We start from the raw sequence: 24293 nt of genomic DNA on the forward strand, positions 1-24293 counted from the left end.
CCCACAAAGTGCAGGCTATAAGTTAACGTGGCTTTCCAGCAGGCCCGCATGTGAGTTTTGTGGGATGCTGCCCGCGGGGCTGTTGTCCCAGCAATGCCGACCTGCGCTGGTCCCCTCACCCCGGCGGTCAGCACCCTGACGGAGGGCGCTGGTGTGGGTGCAGGCTGCTGCCCGCTCTTCGGCACCGCAGCAGCAGCAGGCAGCGTGTGCGTGCAGAGGAGGGGGAAACCTTTCGTGCTTTTTCACTGCGACCACCGATGCGAAGCCCAGCTCTGCCTGGTTCTGGTACCTTCCCCGGAGTGTCCCAGCGGTCGGCATCGCTGGTCGGTGGGGTCTGAGCCCCGCTGTGGCACCGGGCGCTTGCAGTGGCTGTCGGGGGGAGCACCACCTTGTCACACTGTCCTGTTGTTTCATCCTTGCATGAAAATACTCTTTCCTTGACTGCTGAGAGGAGGCTGCCGTTGCAAAAGGCCATTGCCAGGTGCCTCCTGAGTTGCCCTGCTTCAGCATATCCGTGGAAGCAAACTTTTTGAGCAAATATTAAGAGATTTTTTTTTCTAATCGTCTAATTTGCTGCTTGCAAGGGTTCAGAAGCATAATCTGACTTGATGCTTCAATTAGGGAACAAAACCACACCGTGTGAATAGACCTGAGCCAAATCAGCTCCTATTGGAAAACAATCAGAAGGAACGGCTTGAAAAACTTCTGCTGTGGAGTTATTCACACTCGTTATTTTGTGAATGCTTTGGAATAGACAATAAGCTAAAAGAAAAAACCAAAACCATGTTTAAATTCTGGGTAGATTTCTGACAGATAGCTTCTGGTATCTTGACTAGTCTGTTGCTATGAAGTCACTCTCCACTGGTGGTATTAAAATTGTAAACAGATGGTGGCTGAATCTATTAAAGAATACCTGTGAGCTCAGCAGTACAATTTTTGAGCAGTTTTTAAAGAGTTCCTTTCAAAGCTGTCCTATAGATTTAACTTATTCCTGGCTAAGCATTTGTAACCCGGGGGGGGGGGGGGGGAACCAACTGCCATATAGTGACCAAGCTGTAAAGGTGCTATTTGGGCTAGATGTAAAGACAGTGACAACAGCACATGGTGATTGTGGGGCCTCTATTTTTAGGGCTCAATGCTGTAATTTGTGCGGAGCATGACATAAATGCTGATTTTAAGTTACCAAATGAAGAGTTTGAAGGCAGAAATCACAGAGTGACAAGCTGGTGTGTGGTCATAGAGTAGTTTTTTTTCTCCATAAGGGTTTGATCCAAGGGTGTTTGCTGGAGAGCCAGTAACAATTACAAGCCTGTTGTCCAGATGGATGAACTGCTCGTTTGAGTAAAGGCTCATCCAAGGTTGCCCAGGAGGCAGCGCCAGCCTGAGTGTGGCTGGCATCTGATGACAGGTAGCAGCAGCAAACCCTCGGGCTCTGCCGTGTGCCGTGATGTTCCTCTGATGCTGCCAGGGGAGCTGGCAGGCTGAGACCTGGAGGATGCTTGGTTTTCGCCTCTGTTCTTCTTGGGTCTGGAAAATTGAGGAGAAGTGGGTGTTTTCCATGTATAGGCAGAAATGCAAGAACAACTGCTTATTTTGTGGTGCTTCAGCTCATCTTTTTCTAGTTACTGTGGGAATTGGGAATGTCAGAGATGCCTTGAGATTAGTCAGGTCTAGATTCCTTCTAATTTAGGCCTCGTGGTTGCTTAAACTCCTCTTATGGTAGGAACATTAAAGGGATGTGTTCTCATTGTGCGTGCCGATATCTGATCAGATGGGAACTCGCTGCAAAACTCCCCTCAGACAAGGAACTTGTATGATGCCTTTCTTTTACCTAGCTGTCTGTCTCAGAGACATTTATAGGAGTTTAATTATCATGAGCCTTTTTCCTCTGTCAAAAGTGATTGAAATCAGCTATAGGATTCAAGAGTTATTGAGATAGACAGATACACCTGTGGCTGCACAAAAAGATCACACATGGCTTGCTGTCAGGGGAAACCAGCCAAAAAAATGCATTGCTGTCCTAATGAATTCATTAGGGGAGAATGCTTCCTCATGTGTTAGTTTAAACCTTCAAATCAAATAACTCTCAGTGTGGTTTCTGGTATACAGAAGAGATGAATGTTTAGTTGCTAGCAGTTGTAATTGCAGAGGTGGCCAGAAGGCTGGGTTGTTTCTTTGGTGAAGGTGTTGCCTTCTAGCACTCCCGCTGAGCATACACCAGCTCTACTCCAAATATTTCCTCTAGGTAGGATCCTTGCTGGGAGAGACCCAGTTCTGCTCTAGTGCCTTGTGCTGGCCAAAATGCAAGGACTGGTTCTGCCCAGCTGAATGGAGGCAACAGTTAAGATCCCACACAAGGAGCGTGCACAGATCAGGTCTGCTAAGGACCTACACCAGGTCTGACCTCGACATCTCGCGCATTCCCTAGGAGATAACCCAAGCGTGCCAAGTCCTTCTGCCAAGCTGGCCCTGCGTGCACAGTCTAAACCTGCTTTTCTCTCATTCCAGCACTTCTCAGAATCGGGTTTCCTATTTTTCAGTCAAAACTGAAGAGGGGAAAAGAGAGTCAGAACATTTACCGTGTTCATGGGAGTTTTGGAGCAGCCAAAGAAAACTGAGTCACTTTGGAAGGGTTCTCTGCAGTCAGGTTTTTTACCTTTTTATTTTTTTCACTCTTCCCCTGAAATAGAAGGAACACCTTTGCCCAGCCAGCAACTCAAAAATGAGCCAGCAAAGGGGTTATTTCTTCCAGTTGAGCCTGGTTAGTAGCATGGTCTAGATAGATCACATTGCAAGGTTTCCATCCCACAGCTACGAGAACCTCTGGGGCCTTTGGTGACTCAGTCCCAGCGAGCCAAGGGATTCCGGCTCCTGTCCCATTTTCTGTTCTTGGGGAAGGTGTTACTGCAGGACAGCTGTAGATGGTTTCTCAAGAGAAGAGTGTCGGCTGAGGATGGTCCCCAGCTGGCCAGGAGAGCCACAGCAGGCTGCTGCTTGTAGATGGACACAGTTCTTCATCCTCCAGCCCTAAGGGCCCCCTGGAGCTGGTGTTCACCAGCTGAGGGTTTGGGCTTCTTGCGGTGCTGGGGCTGAAGTCAGAGCACTGGCGGGTACCACGAGCAGGTCTTGTGGCTTGGCTTTGCATCTGCTGCAGGTGATGGAAATCCGAAAGATCACTGGGGCTTGGCTTGGGTGACTGGTGAGGAAGGGGGTAAATGGCACATGCTGGCTTCAAGCTGGCCCGGGTCAGCCCATCAGAGGGGTTCAAAGCTGGTGGAGAGCGTTGGTGACCCCCAAAGGGCTCGGTGGGACAGGGAGCTTGCCCTTGGCTGCAGGTTGCTTTATGGTAAGATGAGTGCCTCTGGCGTGGGCTCCTGAGGCTGTGCTGGCCAGGTCAGGGTCCAGCCCTGCAGACGTGACATACGGTCAGTGCTCCAGCGGGAAACGCGTGCTCTGCTCCGGCAGCGATGCCCAGGCGCTCTGTAAACACCCGGCGATAGCTGCGTTTGACATGTCCCAGCTTTTGCAGGAAGAGGCCGGGGATAAGGATTAAGCCCTGGCTTTAGGAAGGCCTCTAGGCATATGTCAGGCTTTAGCAGGGTGCATGGCCCATGCCAGAAGCGGAAACTAAGTCATTAGGAAGTCAGAGTCTTTCAAAAGTACCCAAATCTGGATGCTTTCCTCCTCTATCAGTGGAGGAGCTCGCTTAGGTTAGCAGTGCTAAACAGCTGCATCTATAGATGTCACACTTAAAACCAGACATGCTTAGTTACACGGCGTGGATGTGCAAAGCACGTACGCAAGCACCGCGGCTGCGAAGTGGAGCTCAGAGACGCGTGCGAAGGGGCTGCGGAGGAAGGCATCCTTGTCGCCTGCGCACCGCGTGAGGGGGATGTACGCCGGGAAAGTATCGTGTTCCTGGGCGATAGTTAGAGCGTGTGCTAATAGGTCTGTACGGAGTGATCGACTTAGGGTGTGCAACCTTAAATCTGGTATTTCTGAAACTTTCGAACCCTTGCAGCTCTAGTTTTTTTTTTAAATTGTGTGTGTGTGCAAAGGAAAGCTGTTTTTAAAAGAAAAATTGCAAAATCGGCTTCAGCCACGTGATCTCACATTGGCATCTATAAAGTTTATCAGCGAGCATGGGACACGCATGCACAGGCACCTGCGTGCGTGTGTGTACATACATGAAACATCTATTACGGGTAACCTAACATGCAGCTGCTACTTTAGAGAGAAAATATTTACTTCAGTGTGATGAAATTTGAACTAGAAGTCATGCAGCTTAATAAAAATGTGTGGTTTAGATTCCTTGTTCTTCACATATGTTTCTAATCTGCTGGGGGGGTCAGACCATCTGCCCAGAATGCACAATTTTTTTAAAAAAAAAGTTTAAAAATGCTCATTTTGCAAATATAAAGACTGACTTTACAATAGGAAAATGAAACTTGAGAGTAACGTCCTCTGTTTATTGGGGTGGAGAGATGTGGGTCTGTCAGGGGTTTCTTTTCTTTCTTCCTCTTTTTTTTTGCCTTTAAAAACCTGAACTGTGCGCTATTATTTTTCCCCTCTTTGCAAAATAACCGCAGAAACCTCTCGTGTTATTTTTGCCGATGTTACCACAGTGCTTGGCAGGGCTGTAGAGAAGGAGCGAATATAAAGCAGCCTTTTGTCACGCCAGTCTACGCAGCCCCTCTCCCTGTCCGTCCGTCCTTCCAGGCTGGGGCCGCAGAGGAGGGGAGGCCTTTCAGTCGCATCCCGCTTTCCGTGTCCAGAACATTGTTTCACACCCAAAAATCCTAGCAAATAGATGGTGGTTTATTTAACAGATATAAATATATAAAAATAGCCAGCGGAGCTGAGCATCTGAGCATGAAGATTGTTGATTTAAGGATATCTGTCTCTTTGGGTGTTTTTAGCAGGTCTTTGTATTTGCTTTATTTTTTAAGGCCTCTTGGCTGCCTTTTCCTTTCCTGCAGTCCCTACCGCTTGGCTGCTGCTTTGCCCTGGGCATACCTTCCCATCCCATCGAGAGAGTTACGGTGTTTGTGCTTGCTCAAAAGAGGAGGAATGCAGACAAATCAACAGCGGAGCGCTGGCCCCCGTGCATGGCAGCAGTTTTAAGAGGGACCATGGGGAGCAGGAGAGCAGGGATCTTGAAGTGGAAGGGAAAACCAAAGCTTGCAAATACTCCATTCGGAAGGACTGCAGTGTGTGACGGTGATGCCACCACGTTAGCAGCGGCTGATGTAAGGCTGCCTGCACAGAGCTGTAAGGCGTGAGGATAAACAGAAGCCAAAAGTCATTTCTCATCTGGGTGGGTCCTGCTCCCGTGTGCAATTAGCTGCAACAGTTATTAAAAGTACTTGTCTGCTTTTTCACTGCAGTCTATGGAGCACGCAGTCGATGTCTGGTGGTTTGCAGCACCAGACATGAGTCAAGGGAAAGCTGGCCGCGTCCCCCGGTATGTGCGTGGGATGGACGCTGCCTCCCGCTCTGCACTGCCTGACCCGGGATGCTCCTGCGGGAGCCTCTCAGCTGGCGTTGTAAGGACAAGAGGTTTAAACCACAGTCCGGTTTCGGCTGTGTTGGCCACATCTACCTTCAGATTTTTTTTTCTGGCTTAAATTTGCCCGTTTGCTGGAGAAAAGCTCCCTTGCTACCAGCAGCTGTGCTCCTCCTGCAGCCTGGCTCTGCAGGTCCTGCCCCATCAGCGCCACGGCTGGAGGAGGGCTGCGTGGGGATGGACCTCCCGAGGGATGCTGCGCTGGCACCGCAGTGCCTTTTCCAGCTCTGAAACAAAAACCCTGGAGAACTGCATTGCTACGATAAGCCTTGCAGTAAATACTTTGTAGATTTGATGCTTTCTGTGCTTCTGCCAGTGCCACCTGTTTTCTAAGCTGCCTCTTTCTTAAGGACTGTTTTTCTCTCTGCCCTGTGTCCCCGAAGTTCCTGGATCTTAATGAAATGACAGGTTGCTAATTTGCCTTATCTGTGTTTTTCCACCCATTTGGTAAATTTTCGAACAAAAACTGTTCTCCAAGGTCTAGGCATCGGCTTTTAGCTAGGAAAGACACGTCGCTCACAGGAAGCAATGCTCATTTATGGCTTACGGTGGGAGCCACAGGGTGACAAACTGTGCGATGCGCACGTAATGCTTCATGTGGGCTCTGCGGCCCCCTCGAGTCAGTCGGGGTCAAGGTTGGATAAGGTGAAGTACAATTGCCTCAAAGCATAAAGCAGCCCCAGAGCTTTTTGGGATCTTTAAACTGATGATTAGATGTTTCTTCTGAAAGGATGGAGGTTTCAATTAGGCGCAGTGCCTGGGGATGAATCAGTGTTGGCAGCGAAGGGATGGGGAGCTGGTGCAGGGAGGATGGGGCCATGTGGTCCGGGTGGCGAGGCTGGAGCTTGGCGTGGGCTCTTGCCCCATCATTAAACATCCATTTGAGCTTGGTCAGGTTATTTCATCTTGTCCCTTTTCTGTTCTCGTCAGGGCATTGTCTGTCCCTACACAAGAAGCTCTCGGGGCAGGACGTGTGGGGTAGCAGAGGGCTGAGGAAAGGGTGACTGTAGGGACGTTACACGGGACCGGAGAGAACAAAAGGGCTCTGGGCTGTCAGGATTTGGTGAGGATTCCAGGGAAAACAGCAGAAAGAAGTTAGCAATGATTAATGGGTTTGACAAACTCAGTCATTTGGAAAGGCAAAAAAAAAAATCGCCCCTTTTGAATAGGAAACTGGAATGGTGGATGGGTCCGTCTGTCGCCTGCAGAGCGCTGTTGTGTAAATAATCCATACTGCCGATGAAGGCGGTGTATGTTGTCTTTGGGAAAGAGCTCTGCGTTGTCACTTAAACAAAAAAGGACTTTGGCATAAGCTCTGGCTTCGCCTTTGCTTCGGTGCTGGCTCGGCTTTGTGCCGGCGGCCGCGGCCGCTGCCGGGAGTGTTTACATTAGGGCAGGGCGTTATTTACATTGCGTGGTTATCGGGGCTGGGGGCGGGAAGTAGCCGCCTGGAAATGAACCTCATATTAGTGTCTCCTGCTCTGCTAATGACTCAAGTCCTTGACTGGTATTTGGGTATTGGCAGAGTGACAGCTTCTTCAGGAGAGCTTTCCAGAATTAGCAAAGCCATCTGGCTTTTGTTCTCGTAGAGAATCGCTTGTCCTTCCCTTCCAGTAAGGAGCCCTTGCTAAACCGCTCATGATTTGTGTTGTGATATTGCGCCGACAGACCTACAGCGTGCTGTGGTCTCTGCAAGCACAGAGGAAATGCAGCCCCTTGCTCTGGAAAAGCCTCTTTCTTAGAAACAGCCATGGAGCTGCTGACCCGAGGATGCAGCAGTTACGGATGGAGGAAGCATGACGTGGCGTTGCCTGACCGGGTTTGCGTCCGTCGCAGCGAGGGTGGGTGTTGAGGACAGCTCGGAGCGGAGGGTGGCAGGGTCCAGGGGAGGGGAAGAGGCACAGAGGAGGGGACCGTGGTCCTTCAAAGCCAGTGGTCAGGGCTAGCAGCGGGGTAAAGGACCCCTGCGCGATAGGAAATGGGTTCCTCCCTGGGATTATAAAATATAAAGGTTGAAAATTATCGGGGAGGTTAAATACCTTTGAGCCAAAGGGCTTGTTTTCTTCTTGTTGCTGTGGTCAGGGAAAGAGACATGCGAGTTGTCCAAATAATTACCGTACTTTGTGTTCGGTAAGTTTGATATCAGAAATACTAATGGCTTAGCTTAGGGGTGGGGATGCAGGACTAGGCTGATGTGTCGTGAGAGCAGGGTTTCTTAGGTACCTCCTCTCCCAGGTGGAGGTGCAGTGAGAAAGGCTATTATCAGCCCTTAAAAGAGATTTTTCCTTGAAGCCATATTTGGTTCTAGTGCAACTTCTATCCCTTTTCTGCTTAATTAAACCTGTTGTTTCTAAAGAGGGCTCAGAAGAGGCTCCTATCTGAGTGCCAAAAGCCAGAGGGAACCATTCTTGCGGTAACTGGAGCCTGAGAGGGGAAATAGCAGAGGTCTCGCAGCAAAGCTGCCCCGTCCATTCCTGCAGCCCCTCTGCGCAGGATGGGGAAGCAAACATCCGGGTTGGATTTATCCAAACCACCAAGTATTTGTAGCTGACTCATGACTCTGTGTCAACCTTTTGTTTTTCTTTTTTCTTTTTTTTTTTTGTTTTGAAGTTGAAGTCAGACCTTCAACTATTGCCTTCCCATTTTGTAGTGCAAAATTTTTTGGAAGCCCAAAGGATTCCAGGGAGACCTTATTGCGGCCTTCCAGTACTTGAAGGGGGACTGTAGGAAGGATGGGGGCAACCTCTTTAGCAGGGCCTGTTGTGACAGGACAAGGGATGATGGTTTTAAACTAAAGGAGGGGAGATTTAGACTGGTTATAAGGAAAAAATATTTTACTGTGAGGGTGGTGAAACCCTGGCCCAGGTTGCCCAGAGAGGTGGGAGATGCCCCATCCCTGGAGACATCCAAGGTCAGGCTGGACGGGGCTCTGAGCAACATGATCTGGTTGAAGATGTCCCTGCTCGCTGCAGGGGGCTGGACTGGATGGCCTTTAAAGGTCCCTTCCAACCCAAACCATTCTGTGATGCCCTTTAGGTACCAGTTGCTCCATCTGGTGAGCTCAGTCCTGTCGTGGCTGGCCAACGAGAGGGGCTCAGGACAGAGGCAGAGGCACCAGTGAGTGAGGGTGCTGAGGCTTTATCTGACCCCATTGCTGCAGTTTGGCTTCTCCTCTGGAGCAGCTGTGTTTAAACAGGGGACGCTGGGATGATGCCAGTACACCAAAGGATGCGCCGATGCTCCGAGCGGTTATTGTACCTCTGACTTAGAGACTCGCTACACTGGCAGAGCCGGGGGCACGGTGAGCTCTGGGTCACCCCTTGCTTCCCTTCCTCACTCACTTCTCCGATACCAGCCTTGCTCCAACCTGTGCAGACAAGGAGCTGCTCGGGGCCCGGGGGCAGAGCAGCCGCTGTGTCCTTAGTTGGGATCCTCCGTCCTGGGCAAGGGCTGGTGGCAGGTTTTATCAAGTGGAACATCTGAGGGCTGGCAGGCTGTCTCCGAGACAGGCATTAGGTTTTTTGGAAACTCGCTGGTGGCTGGGATCTTGAAGTTTTCACTTCATCGTAGAGCTTCGTTGAACCTCTGCCACTCTTAAGCCACCTGACTGGATTTGCATTTATGGAACCAGTGAGTTTGTCATGATAAAACTCAGCAACATCCCAACTGCTTCCAGTAATTTTTAAGATTATTTTTTTGTGCGTGTTACAGTTGTACATCCTGGGCCTGTGGTGACCCAATATAAATGCAGGAATTTAGGGAAAAAAGCACATCAAGAAGTATTTATTCTTATGGATGTTGAGTCCCTAAGACTTCTGGGGTAATGCACTGAAACAACAGTCCCGTTAATGATCGGTGCGTTGCAGTGAGAGCCCCGAAGAATCCCAGCGCTTACGGAGCTGCTGCCAGTGCCAGATGAAGTCACTCCCATTATCCTCGCCAGCTGTTTGTTTTGTTGAACCACAGCGATTTCTCCAAGTTACTGAAGTTGATGCCATTGGAAGTGATGTGACATTTTTGCACACATATAGAATAAGTGTTAAAAAATGCTCCAGAAGAGCTTTTCCAGTCTTGTCTGGGAGCTGTCTGGGGAGTTGAGTTAAACTGGCTTGATGGAACTTAATCCATAAAGCAAATGAGTCATCAGGCATAAATGGCTTTACCATGAATGTCAGGCAGATTCTTACTGGTCCTGACAGTTAGCGCTTAATCTGTTTGGAGCAAATAAAACCTCGCAATTCACAATCATTTTCATAAATGTGCTGTTCTGCCTCTTCCTCTTCATGGGAAGCTCTAGGAGTAAAGGTCAAAATGTGTTTTATGCCCCTTTTTAAAAACTAGCTCTTCTGATGGATGAAATATTGGTTATTTTCAGGTAAAAATGAACCTTTTTTTTTTCTTTGCTTCAAATTTCTTGTCAAACCAGGAAAACACAACTGTGCCTTGCCTGTGCATGCAAAGAAGTACCCCGGTTACTGGAGCACTTTCCTGAGCCCTGTGTGCCCAGAGGTGCCCAGCTTGTTCACAGGCCCACAGAGGACTCTACCCCCGTCCACATGGGTGGCTGGGGCTGGAGGACACCACGCCGGTGTCCTCTCCTTCAAAGGAATACCAGCGTGTTAGTGATGTGCTCCCTGACTTAGATGCCTCTTTACTTGAAAATAAGTCTTAAAAACCTAAATGACTTGGCTGGTGAAGTCTTTAAACCACTCTTCGTGTAATTGTAAGTTCGCTCTCTTACAAAGGCTTCATGGAAAATCCGTAGCTGTTGCATGGGGGGGAGGGAAATAATGGTATCTTCGTTATCGCTGCTCTTGCTGAAGAAAGCAGGTGCTGACATAGGAAGGAGAGAGGCTTGGGTGTTTTGTGTAACCATAACAGTGAAACAAATAGAACTTGAGTGCGGAAAGGGAGCGGAGCTGGCTGCCGCCTTTGTCAGCCCGCGCCGGAGCCGGGGGCAGCTATCTCTCGGTGAAATTTATTAGCGGCAACACACTTAGGAGGACACAAAAGGCTTGCGAACCTCCCAGCATGGCTTGCTCTATTTAAAGTCGGCTTTTTAAATCAAAGAAATGGGGCTCTTGACAGCAGAGCTTTGTGCATCTTTTGTGAAGTTCGGATAGTGGGGCTTTTTATTACAGGCTAAATTAGCCCATTTTATTGTTTTGCACTGAGGGATGAGGTCAGTTGACTGGGAATCTTGCTAACAAGGTTTTACTCCTGTCTGCTTTTTACAAGTGTTAACACAGGGTATCCACCAGCGCCGTGCACTTGCTGTTAATGAAACAAAGATGAATGGTCTAGCAACCCTGTGAGCTCTCCTTCTTCCCCCACCACTGAGCTGCTCAACCCGTGTCAGTGTACTTGAGCTCAGATGCTCCCTGGGGCTCTCATTCCTCCAAAATCGGGTGTGTTGGTTTCCCTTCTGGTTTTGCATGCTTGCACACTGTTACTGGAACAAGAAAAGGATGAACTTTGCTGGACAGGGTGATTGATTGGGTTTGAAAAGGAAATGGGAAAACAGTAGGCATGTTGAATGATGCTCATGAAGCGTGGTGAGCTCTGAAGGAGCTGTCTGCGGCTCATGCTTTTTCCTGGCACACTTCACATACCAAACTTATTCAGCTACACACTCATTTTCTCAGGTTCTCGACCCAGAACTAGTGGGAAGCTTCCCTTGTTCATCCTTCCCTGCTTACTCAGCAGCAACCGCCAGGCCAACACCATCCTTTGGCGTGTTGAGTGAGGTTGGGGTTTCTGCCGTGGCCGCAGGATTTGAGCCTGTGGCTCCTGGGACTTGCAGGTGATGTCTTGCCACGTACTCGAAGGCGCTGCCAGTGCTTTGAGCCATCAGACCCAGAGGATGCTCAGGTCCTGTTGTGCTACAGGGAAGCAGGGTGAGATCGAGCCAGGATTTCTCTCCATGTGTAGCTCAGGAGCTGCCATCAGCTGAGACTAAAAGCAAACTCAGATTTAGTAAATTCTCTTCTGCTTAACCTTTTGCACTGTGTTTAGCCAACGTGTCTTGCTTTGCTTTATCTGTTCCTTGAGGAAACACAGTTATAGTCCTGGTCACTTATAGGGTGCAGACTATCAGCTCTCCTTGAGGTGTAAATCCAGCCTTATCAAGAATAAAAAGCTTTCAGCCTTCCTTCCTTCCCTCTCAGAGACAAGTACCGAGTCTGCTTTTGTGGCTGTTTTATTTCAGCTTACCCCAACAATGCTGGACACTCCCCATGACCCTGTGGAAACTGGGGAGCTTTAACCACCTAAGTGAGAGAAGGGCATAAATGGCTTAACTCAGGTGTCAATGAGTGCCAGGGGTGGTTGAGGTCCTGGGTGCAGAAATAGCAGCTGGAAGGATCTTCATGTCATCGACTTAAAAAAATTGCCTTTGCCAGGTTGGGCATCCTCCACTGGAGGGAGCTCCAAAGGGGCAGCCTGTTTTGTTGCTCTGAACTGCCTTTGAAGACAGGGATGATAATATGTGGTGTGAGTAACCCCATAACACCCCCCAGCTCCTTCAAGTCTCTGCTCAGGGCTGGGCAATGTCCTCTAGGTCACACCAGGGCTGAGTTCCCCATGCAGGTCCCGTTGCCACGTGGTGGCCAGAGCTGGCTGGAAATGGGAAACGTTCTACGGGACAAAAACCTGGCGTTTTCTGTGTTCCTAATACTCCATCCCCATTTTTGGTGGTTACGCTGAAAAAGAGAAAGCCAGAACAGTAATGCCAGAACTGCTCTACAGATTCATTTAAAAAAAAAAAAAAACGGGGGGGGAAAGGGAGGAAAAGAGTATTTTTCTTTCTTAAAATAGAAAATTGAAAACCACTTTGCAGATGTTTCTGTTAATTTTGTAAAGGTTATTCCCAGGAAACAATGACTAATAAGCTTAAACCAATGCTGAATTCTAGGGTAACCTGCATGGCATCTGAGAGGTGCCCAGACGTTACAGGGAGCCGCTCTAGAGCTGGATGCGATAACCTGGAAATTGAGGGGGGAATCCCCAGGCAGCCGTCAGCTGCCCCTGCCCCTCGGAGCTGGGCAGGATGCGGCCAGGTCCACGTGGTCCTTGCAACCTTCTTTCCTGGTGGATCTCTGCCAAAAACGCAAACAGCTTTGATTTAGGTGTTGGGGTTTTTTTGGTGAAGTCGATGGTGTGTGTTCGTGGGAGGCTGAGCTCCCCGTGGACCCAGCGGCACCCGCGGCTGGGCCACGAGCAGCTTGCGTGCACAGAGGCAGATTTTGGCCCATAATTTCAAAAATACCCTTTGGTTTTCCATGGGGCTGTTCGCCGGTCTGGCCAGGCTCTGTCTGGAGCTTCTGGTTCCTATTACGTGCCCGAGTCATCCTCCCAGTTTTGCTGTAATGCTTCTTCTTTTTCCCCTGATGCTTTAGCCGTGTTGTTCTATTATTAATAGAAAAGATTTTTTCCCCCCCCTAATGAAAGTATCAGCTCTAATAATCCAAGTAATAAATTATTGTTTTATGTAACTGTCTACTGAATAAACTGGGGTTTGGCGTTCTGGTTAAGCAGTGCAGTGATTCTTTAGGAAACTACAGAGCAATTTCTGCTCTGACTTTTGGGCTGTGGCTGCATCGTGCTTCGTTCGCTATCTAGCAAGTGGTCTGCTAAGCAGCCTCGGTGCCTGATGAGCTTGCTCTGCACCTGGTTTTCAATAAGCCACTGCAAACCCCCTCCCTCTCTTCTTTTTCTGATTATCGGATGCATTTCTAATCTCTTTCTATGTCTACCGCACTGCACAGGGGGAAAATCTAGGCGAGGCAAGATGTTTCAGAAAAGGGGGGTGATACCTTTTATGAGACCAACTGATGAGGTGGGAGGAGGAGAGCAATTTTGAGCCCAATAAACAGCTTTTTGGACTGGGCAAGGCAACCCTAGAGCCCTGCAGAACTGCACAGGACCGAGCAGGAAAGGAGGTTTTGTTATTGCCCACAGGATACTGCTGATCTGGGGCATGTGGAGCCCTTTCGTTTTATTTTTACTGTACCTGCTTTGCCCAGGGCTGTGAGCGCTGTTGTGTTGTAGGCACGGGGGTGACCTCTCTGCAGATGCGGTTATCTCTTGGGAAGGTGCATTTGGGACGGGGGCACGAAGCACAGCGGCTTCACGCCTCGCGGAGCAGCTCGAGATATGCGTCTGCTTGACCCAGCCCTGGACACGGAGGGTTTTAGCCGGGTTTATCTCAGGCAACATGCCCGTGTCAGGGAGGTGACCCTGCCAAGTGTTTGTGTTTTGCTTCTCATTTCTCGGTGGTGGTTATTCCCTAGGCTGCAATCTTGGGCTGGTGGCTCCACGTGCACCGTCCGCCCCCATGACGCTCTTGTCTTTCCTTCCCCGCAGGGTGACATCCAGCAGCTGCTGATCGTGGCGGACCCGCGAGCAGCCCACGATTACTGCGAACACTACAGCCCCGACTGCGACACCGCCATCCCCGACTCCCCCCAGTCCCAGGACCCCAACCAGGATGAATACGTAAGTCTCTTGCAGGGTCTGGAGATGCTTTTGGGGTAGCAGCGCCCAGCTCCGTATTGCCGTTGCAAACGCACTTGAATTATTCCTCCCCTTCAGCTTCCCTGCGACGCATCTGTAAGGGCCAGGACAGAGCTTGTTATTAGGATTTGCAGGTTCTGGTCTTGGCTCTTGCCCTCAGGAGTTTCCCTTCCGTTCTGCACTCCTCCCATTTCCAGAGACTGAAATGAATATTTGCTTCGAGCTCAAGAACTTCCAGAAGAGACAACCTGAGCCGAGCATGAAATACTGACCCTCCCTGGCAGGTCGAATCCTGTCCAAAACAGGCGTCTGTTTCTAAATTTCAAACTTCACTGTTGAACTTGTAAAAAGATTAAGCAATTATTTTTCAATATGCTTTGAAATAACAGGTGTTAAAGGAGGGGGAAACGTTTTTTTTGCCCATGTATTTGATATTTGAATTTCATTTTGGCAGAAGTGCTCCAGCTCATCGTATAAGCTGCTGCGCTCAGTATTTTCTCTGCAAAGAGTTAGCTTCAGACCTTTTCTTTAAAAAAAAAAAAAAAGACAGACTGAAACAGGATACCTTTTTATTTGTGCTGCTTGATTAGAAATGCCTGGGTGTTCCTGATTTCCAGAAGAGCATCGCCTGAATTTTACATGTTATTAAGATGTCTCAGGCTCAGCTCACTTGCAGTGGTGTCCTCAGCTGCTTCTCAGCATCTCGGTCTGATTTGCTGGTCCACACGCTCTCTTGCTTTCAGCTGGTCTCAGATCTGTCGGTTCCTGCCGAATCCCCACGGAGCTGTAATGCCATGAGCCTGCTCCGGCTTAGCTTTAGGAGTGAATGAAAAACCTGAGCCTAGCAGGGCTCTGGGGAGCAGAGCGATGCTCCCAGGTGAGGCACGGCCACCCAGCCCTGGGGAAGCGCTGTAACGGCTCCGCCAGCACTTCTGGAGAAACAATAAATAAGTAAAGTAAAATAGACTCTGGTATGATCAAAATATGTGGTAGTAGGAAAATAAAATTCTTCTTTCAGAGCCAGCAGTTCAACAAGGGCTGGCTTGTCTTAGGGCTGTGTTGCTACGTGTAAGAATAACTCTTCCACGTGCCGGCGTCTGCTGCCAGTGAGAGCGATGGACTGGCAAAGAAATTTGCCATGGCCGGCTGTAACCAAATGTTTTGTTTGCATTTCATTTTGAAGAATGACTGACGCCTTGTGGAAAACGCTGAAAATATCTTGTTTTCAAAGCCCTTCTGCCTGTGGGCTGTGGGTGGATGGGAAGTCACACGGGTGGTGTTAGTGCAGTCGGATGAGTGCAGATAGCATCCCCGCTTCTCAGAGAGGCTGCGTGATTCAAGTGTTCTCTCCTCTCCCCTCTGACTGTGTCAGATGTCTGACCTGGGAGGTCTCAACAAACTGAGGTTTAAAAAAACATAATGGTTTTTCCTATTTTTTTTTTAAATTGTGCTATCATGGGTGGCTGAATTGCTGCAGGGTAGGTCCTTCCTCTCTGATAAGGGAGAGCGTACCACAGGACCGAGAGATGATTGGGAACCTTCTCAAAGCACAGCCATTGCCAAAGCAGCCCAAACAAGAGGAAGGGAAAGACTTCACTGCATGGATCTGCATCATGGCATGGCCCCGTTGACACGAAATGATGTCCAACAGAGCTGGCAGGAACGTGCTTGGGTGCTGCCAGCTTATTTTCTGTTTCTCCTCTGTTCAGTACACCGATGGGGAAGGAGAAGGTGACACCTACTACTACGAGTATCCCTACTATGAAGATGTTGATGAAGCCATAAAGCCAGAAGCACCCACCACCAAACCTGGCACTCCCGAAGTGGCAGCTGGAGAGAGACCTGAAACCAAGCAGGTACCGACACAGGGTCCTGGCAAAGATGCGTTTGATAAATGGTGCCTTTATAGAGGGGGAGGTGGAGGACGATGGAGAACTTTCTTTTTGTTTCTCTGATTCTGATGTTTCATTTCTGCAATAGGACTATCCTGCCTCCACTCCGTCCCCTGCGGGAGGGGACCAGGGCAAGCAGACGAAGGGGGATGCTGTGGTGGATGACCCCCTCGTGGATGAGTACAACTATGAAACCATTAACGAAGAGTACTTCACGCCTCTGCCCTATGAAGATGTTAACTACAACGAAGAAGTAGACCCCCAGGGTGGACTCACTGAAAACGCCGTGGAAGCTGAACTCCCCACGAGTACCGTCGTCACCTACAATGAGACCGATGTAATTTTAATGAACGCTTTTGTCTTTCACTTTAATTTTTTTTGGGGTTAATTCTGGTATTTCGTAGCCCTGAGAGCAAAGGAGATGTGATCATCCATATGGTAAATCTGTAAGTGGTTTGGGCAGCTGTTGGAAGAGGAAGTTTCTTGTAAAATATTTTCACTCCAGATATTTCAGGGTGTGGAAGACAGATACGTAGAATTTGGTTAAGGATTATTCCCCTGAAAAAATCTGTTCATATCGACATCTGCATTTCCCTGTGTGAAGTGCTTGTGTGGCAAAAAGAAAAAAAGAAGGTTGGTGTTAAAATTTAAGTAAAAGCATTTTATTTCAGGGCTAGTAATATAAATCCTTAAAGCATTGATTTGATGGAGAACATCAGTATTCTTCATTTTGTCATTCACACTGAACAGCATCGTTATGTTTTTAGGATTGTTTTTTTTTAAAAAAAAAACCAATATTTTAACACTGGGACAAACCCTTGATTTCAAACTACCGCATTCACCCAGAAAGAGCCCCTCCGTTTTGTGCACAGATCTGCTCAAAGATCGGTCCCCATCCCACAGCTTGTTTCTGTTGGACCAATTACATTTTTAGTTACCCACACTTCAATATGCTTCAACTGAAAAGTGTTGCGCTTGAAACTCTTCTATCCTTAAGACTTGCCCAGTTCTTGCCTTTTATGTTGATGCTCAAACAGATGAACGTTGGTCTCATCCTTAATGAGACCAAGATAAACCGTCGTGCCGCTGAGTGCTGTATAGCTCACGAGGCAGGGAAATAATGATGCTAGATGAGGCAAATTCTTTATTATCCAGGAGCATCAGCAAGAGGAGTCAATAGTGGGATAACCTTTCCTGGGAGGAAGGATGGGACTTGGCAGAGTTTTGTGGTTCCTCCTCAAATGGAGAAGAATTAGTTATGGGACTGTCAAAACTCAGGGCTTTCTGTGAGGTGCTGGAAGGTGGCAAAAGAGACAGCAGAAGTTGGCCAACATATCTGGAGTTGGACCTGCAAGCTTGGATAAAAAGGTGTCGGGGAAAGCGTCCAAGCAGAGGGCTGTGCAGCTGGAGCGAGGCGGGAGGGCAGCCAGCTGCCCCCAGGGCTGGTGGCGTGGCAGGGAGCGACTCCAGCCAACTGGGGATAAACAGTGCAGCGGAGGAAGAGGTTGAGCAGCCCAAAATGATACACAGAAACAGAAAAGGCTCCAGCGTATCGAGGAAGTGAGTGCCACCTGAGGGAACGCACAGATGGGAAACTCTTCTGTTCCCTGCTAAAGAGCCAGAAATCTTCAGCCAGGCTTGAACTTTCTAATAGAGGGGAATTAAAGATTGGATAATGTGACCTTAAAAAAATTGGAAGAGGAAATAAGAGGCTCAAGGGCCACTTTGGTTGTTAGGAAAAGAAAATAGAAGAGAAGGGAAGTGTTCAGGTAGGGGAACGCATGGCGAAGCTTTCCTATGTGAAAGCTCAGCCTGCTCTCAGGAAACGCCTCGCGGGGAAAGAGAGCAAACTGTCCACCTCCAGCAGCTCCAACAGAGACGGCGTTTAGATGGGGAGGGCTGGGGACTGCTCCTGGGCTGGGAGGTCACTCCAGTGAGCCGATGAGCAGAGGAAAGGACGCAACTTGCCTGGCTGAAGGAGGTTCCCGTGCATTGAGGCGAAGGCTAACGCCGTGTGACATAGGGAAGGCTCCCAAAAAGTGTTATCCTGAGGGACAAACACCCAAGAGGATATGGATTTGAGGTTTACACCTCGGAGTGGGAGCTAAGGGCCCTGCCTGCATCCATGAACTCCTGGGGAAACCGAATCCTTTAATCCAGCAGCAGGCCAAGCTGCTTTATGAGCAATATAGAAGTGAGGATCAGGAGCTTGTGCATATAATTGCCTGCCTAATACCTGTTCTTAGAAAAGAAGTTTCAGTGGGAAATAGACTGCTAAAGTGGTTGGAGAAGTTTATTTGCTCTTAAAAAAAAATAAAATTAAATCTTACAAGTTTTTGGCTAATTTAGGAAAAAAAAATAGTGCTCATGGTCACGAGTAAGTGTAATTTCGGGTAGTCCCAGGCTTCTGCCGGCAGCTGGAGAAGGCAGCCGGAGCCCCCGTGCTGTTGCACAGGGATGCGGGGGAGAGGTGGGCTGGGATACTGGGCGTCCCCCGAGCCGCCGGCGCTGCCAGCCCTGGCGCTGCTCATTGTAGGTCGTGGGACCGAACAGGGTAACGTTGGTCTGGTGCAGAACGGTAATTGTTAGCATCCCTTCACAGACCTGTTGCAAGAGTGAGACGTGGCCGTCACTGTTGGAGTTCACCTGTCTGTTTTGGGAAGACCAATTCCTACAATGGGAATGAAAAGGGGAGTTAGTTTTATACAAGTGAAACTTTGTAGAGCCTCTGCGAGAGGTTTTGGAGGCAGGTGTAGTCACTGAACTCTCCCGGGCTTGGGTTTCATTATGGCTAATAACCCTGTGATAAATGCCGGTGAAGCATTTCTGAGATTTAGTAGGCAGCGATACCCCGGTGAAGAAGAGGAGCTGGGGACAGATATATTTTGTTCATTGCCTGCTATTCATCAGGCAGTTTGCTTTACTTGTCCAGATGGGTATACCAGGGCTTCGTGCCTGCATTGCTTTTCAAAAGGGAAGACTAAAAGGTGATTTAAATGAAGCAGTTATCAGCAAAGGAGTCACAGTATTTTGCACGCTGCTTTTTGGATCTTCTCTTTTCTTTGTGGACTGTTTTCTGATTCAGGTTGGCTAACAGCATTATTAAGGAGATTATTTTATAGGCTTTTCGGGTTTGTTTTTTTTTCCCCAAAGCACCTGCAAATCTCAGCGGGGGAGAGCTTTCCTCTGCCCAGTTATTCAAAATATCATATCTTTCCATGTAAATTGACTTGGGGACCTTAATCAAAATGTCAAACCAGATGTTTTTGACATTCATTTCAAGAAATGCTATTTGAAAAAAAGCTTTATAGTAAGATAAACCAGTTTTAAGGTTTCAAAGTGAAAACCTAGATAAAAAGATTTCAAACCAGGATAAAAGACGTGTGATAGCGTGAGCTGCATTTGAACGGTACAAAGGAAAAATAATGCTAACTTTTCCAAGTTTTCTAATTGAGCAATTGCTAAACTATAATTTCTGCAAAAACCAGTTGGTATTTGCAGAGGTGAAAGAAGATGGGGTGGCAGAGCAATGATTGCCTTAGTGCTAGGCTTATTCTTACTTTAAAACCTCTTGAATTTAGATACAGATGCTCGCGCTTATGGGTTCTGAGCAGTTTTGGCACAGAAACAAGGTCTGGAAGTGGTGGTGGCATTTAAATGATTTTGAATTTGTAGTAGTGAGATAATTTCTCTAGGAAGCACTGGAAATAATTTAAGTTATGGACCATTTTGGTCATTACCTGGATGGGAAAGAAACAACAACAAAAAAATATCATTGGCACATGTTGCTCTTTACCGCGCTGCTCAGAGTAAAGGACGCCAAGAGACGGTTGCCTGCCAGGCTGCAGGAAGCACAGGGGTATGGAATGAGGCAAGGAAATTCTGACACCTGTCTGGGTGTCCTTGCCTGTGGTCCACGGCATCTGTTGCTGTGAGGATTCAGGGATTAATGCATCAGATTTGTAAAACTTTCTGCTTCTGCTCTTCGGACGAGCACAATCACAACTTGAAGCCCCGACTAAACAAACAGGAGGTTTTCGTAGATGTGAACTTGGGTTTTCCCACATTTTGTCCTGTAACTGGATACTCGTAGTGACACGTTTGTGCCTTCGATGTGCATTGGAAATATGGGACTGGATGTGTGACTTTTTACGCTTAATAATCCAGTGTCTCCAATACTGAGGCTGTGGGAGATGAGTAGGGCTTGGAGTTTGAAACTTCCATCCCGCTTTCTTTAGGCCTTTAGAGTTTGCAGGGCCCTCCTGACGTGAGCGGCTGCTTTGTGCAGTGGGATTTTTTCCTTGCTCAAGCTTTTACACTCACAGTGTTATTTCAGGTATCGACAGAGAAATCCCAGGGAAAGCCAGGGTGTACGCTTTGACATAAACATCCTCCCATCCTTCCCTGTTATTGGAGAAGACCCTTGGAGGTCACTGGAAACCTTAAAACTCCAGAATTCAACTTTTCCTATGCTTTTTCTTTGCAACTGTTATAAAGCATCCTCACTTTGCAAAAACCAGTCTTCCCCTTATAGCACCAGTGTGTGCAGCCTAGAGAGATTTGCAGCCTGACACGTTGCTGCTCTTTTGCTTCCAGCCTGCTCAAGGAGGAGATGACCTGGATAAAGATTTCACTGAGGAAACAATAAAAGAATATGATGGGAATTACTACGATAACTATTACGACCGAACAGTCTCTCCTGACATCGGCCCCGGCATGCCTGCTAACCAGGACACCATCTACGAAGGGGTAAGGGAGTCCATTTTCCATCAAGGATAAGCCTAGATCAAAGTGTTTGTCTTCCCATAATTGATAGCAAGGAGATTAGCAACGCAAAAGCCAGCGAGAGCATCTCGCGTGGACTCATCCACCTGCCATGCGGTGTTTTGCACGAGCCGGGGAGGAGGTGCCCCGTTTCTTTCCTACACGAACGTCAGCAGTCCTTCGGTGGCAGAAGTTGCCCCAGGATCTCCTGTTCTTGCTCAGAGTGATGATGTTGATACAGGCGATGTCCTCTTTGACTGTCTGGCCTTGTTCCCCTTGTGTGCTACAGATCGGTGGCCCACGGGGCGAGAAAGGACAGAAGGGGGAGCCTGCGATTATCGAGCCGGTAAGGACCATCTGGTGTTTTCGTGGGTGTTTTTTTTCCCAAGGAAAAAGGTACAAGGGGTACGTTCGGTATGGCTTGGTGCTCTCAGTGGTACAGCTGGGATGAAAACTTCCCATGGAAGAATTACTTGGTTCATTTAAAAACTTGTAATATAAAATACTGTATTTTTTTAAAACAAAAACTTCAAGAAGTGACCTAAATTATGAAGGAAGTACAAAATTCCCCATGAAATCTCTCATTTACCAAAAGAAAACCTTAGGCCTTTTAGAACTGAAGCATTAGGCAGAGGGCATGTCTCGCCTCCCCCGGAGGTTTTGAAGCGCCCCCGCCTCGGCAGCGAACCCTCTCCCCTGGGTGCCTGCAGCCGGTGGCCAGGTCATATCCTGACCTGAGCTTGCAGCTTTGGGCGGCTTTAATTGTGCAACTAATGGGTTCATCTCTGTGGAAATGAAAAGGGTTCTCCCTGCACGCAGCTGTGGGAGAGGAGAGCTTTGCTCCTGCGCCTGCGTCCCACCAGCTTTCAGAGAAACCCTGTGCTGTCCGCGGAGTGGGACCCAGCACTCTCTTTCTTTACGATTCTGCCCTGGCCTGTTTCTGAGGTTGTTTTTCTTTCTAAACTGCCCTTTGCAGTCTGCAAAAAATATGGGTGCCCAACTAGAGCACCCCCGTGGGGTGGGACGGAGCCGCTCCCCAGCTGCCCTCATGGTGAGGATGGCTGGTGTTTGCTCAGAGGTGCCCGCTGAGCGGAGCAAGAGGCTGTTGGTTGATGGCCGTGTGTCTGTCCCTCGCTGTGGGTCAGGATGGGGAGGCACCCCTATGTCTGCTCTGCCCTGGGCTGGAAACAGGGCTTCAGTTCCTTATAACTGTCCCCCCCGAGCTTCGTCCCCGAGGGGCCGAGCGCAAGCTCGCTGCACACCAGCAACTCAATTAACCTAATTTTCCTTGGCAGAGGGCCAGCACGGCGCCCAGTGTCGTGGCAGCACTTCCCATCACTCGGAGACCATTATTTTTTCTTTTAATTCTTCCTCCCTTTCTTCCTTTGCCTGACACTTTTGCAGATTATGGGAGGGGGAGGGAGGCCGGGGAGAAGCTGGGGTGCAGCAGTGGGGCTTGAAAAGCCTGAACCGAGTGCTTTATAAAAGCGTTTCTGACCTTTCCTTCCTTCTCTTCCTTTCTGGGACTTGTTCTCGCTCTGCAAACAAAAGGAGTGAGCGATTTGCTTATCAGAGGTGAGGGAAGGGCGGGGGGCAGCCGAACCGCACAAAGACGATGACAGAAACCCAGCCTGCCCTCTCCAGAACCAATCTGAAATGCCACAAAGCGAACAAAATAGTTAAATTTAATCATCCAGAAAGAATTTGGCCGCCTTCACTATTTCAAAACACTGGAGCATGTATAGCTTTTGCCAGAAAGTAAACAAGACCAAATGCCGCCTTTTCCTTCTCCGTGCGGTTCCTCTTCAGCAGAGAGAAATTCAGATTTGCTGCGTTCTTTAGCTCTTTTTCTTTTTTTTTGGTGGGAGCTGCAGCAGAGGAGGAAGAAAAACCAAACGCAGGACTCAGATTCTGCTGGATTTTCTCTCCTTTTCATTCAAACCACCCATCCTTCAATCCTTGCTCTGTGCTGACGCTCGCTGGAGGCAGCGGAGCAGCACAGGCGCAGGGCAAGGAGGGAAGAAGCCAGGGATGGCTGGGGGACCCCCTGCATCCCAGCTCGGTAGGCACCAGGCTGCCTTCACTCCTCAAAGCCCTCTGCCCTTCGTGGGGGACCCTGGTGCTTGCACCTGCCTTCGGAGAGGGTTTGATCAGCCTTTGCACGGCACCTTTCTGTGTTGCAGCCATCTTTTAGGCTGTTTCTGTGATATTGGCTTCCATTGTGGGTAGCACCTGGGTGTTGAGTGGAAACAACACCCTGTTTTCCCCTGGGACAGCCCAAATCCACGGTTTCCTTGCTACACCCAAGGCAGTTGCCCTCGGTGGCATCCCCGCATGATCCTGGTCCCAAAACCCTCCCATATTTCCATTGCTCCTGATGATGAGCAGTCATATAAACAGTGGAGGTTTCTCACCGAGGAGAATCTCCAGATGTCCCTAAAGCTAGAGCTCAACATAAACCAGCAGATAAATACGGGAAGATGCCGAGGATGTTTGCACTGCAAATTGGCTAATTAGCCCAGGCTCTTCCCCCACGCGGAGAGGCGTGCCGAGGCCATGGGAAGCAGAGCCTCGGTGCTGTGCGTGCTCAGACCGTGGTAATGCTGGCACCCAGCACCCCAAAAATGTCCTGGGGAGACCTGTGAGGGCTGTGGCTCTCTGCACCAGCCCAGAGACAAGTATTAGTTTCTGTTTTGGAGCCTGCCACACCAAAACGTGCCATCGCTGGTCTCAACGGGGAGGGACCTTGGGGTGTCCCTATGGGGAAAGGTTTGCTGGGGTCTCTGGGGTTTCCTGTGCAACGTCCTCATCATGTGTCTGAAAAGGAGCCAGTGCTTAGTGCATGTCCGGGGGGACACCTTCTCCATCAGCAGAGCTTCCCTCTTCTCGGTAGCCTCCCACAGCAAATAGTTCGCAGTTAGTGCGGGTCGGAGGAATGACATGTAGGGTTCACCCCTAACCCCAGCCAGAAGAGAGCAGTGTCTCCGTGGCAGGGTGAAAGTGCTGTCAAAACGGGCACAGGGCAAAGGCCACGACCAAACAACTTTGCTGTTGGAGAGCAATTGCACAGAGGCTTCTGTGATGACAGCAGCAGAAAATTTCCCCTAACACATCCAAATGAAGAGGAAGCCAGATTTTAAACGAGGCAATAATGAGTAGTATAGACACTGGGAGGGACAGAAGATAGTGCTGGCCATGCGTTAGCGGTGTGGAAACGTGCATCCCGCTAATGGAAGCGGGAACGGCTCATGGCAGCATGTTTTACCCCGTTATTTGCTCCTCTGGACTTAGAGACTCTGGCTTTTGGGGCAGGAATGCCTGGATTTTCCTCTAGACATTTCAGATTTGTTCAGCTCAGCCCTGCCTGCTGTAGTGGCTGCCGTGGGGTCAGCTGAGGCTTTTGGCTCTGGAGTCTGAGCCCAGGGGACCAGCCCCTGTACTTGCTTCCTCTGGGCTTCTCCTATGTGAGCCAACTGCTTATCTATGGATTTTTACAGGCTGATTTCATCCCATAGGAAAAATGTCCCCGTTTGCTACAGGTGAGCTGGGACTGCTTT

General features: G+C 49.0%; 1 protein-coding gene across 2 annotated transcripts in view; it reads left to right on the forward strand.

Moving 5' to 3' along the window:
* Window positions 1–24293, forward strand: part of COL5A1 (collagen type V alpha 1 chain) — a 160034-nt gene that overhangs the window by 58469 nt on the left and 77272 nt on the right. For both annotated transcript variants that reach the window (XM_075112369.1, XM_075112370.1), the window contains exons 5-9: window positions 13931–14062; window positions 15790–15936; window positions 16061–16309; window positions 20569–20721; window positions 21026–21082. In XM_075112369.1, coding sequence (XP_074968470.1) covers window positions 13931–14062; window positions 15790–15936; window positions 16061–16309; window positions 20569–20721; window positions 21026–21082 — 738 coding nt within the window. The remainder of the gene's footprint in view (window positions 1–13930; window positions 14063–15789; window positions 15937–16060; window positions 16310–20568; window positions 20722–21025; window positions 21083–24293) is intronic.

Source organism: Phalacrocorax aristotelis, chromosome 17, assembly GCF_949628215.1.
Source record: "Phalacrocorax aristotelis chromosome 17, bGulAri2.1, whole genome shotgun sequence".
Lineage (NCBI taxonomy): Eukaryota > Metazoa > Chordata > Aves > Suliformes > Phalacrocoracidae > Phalacrocorax > Phalacrocorax aristotelis.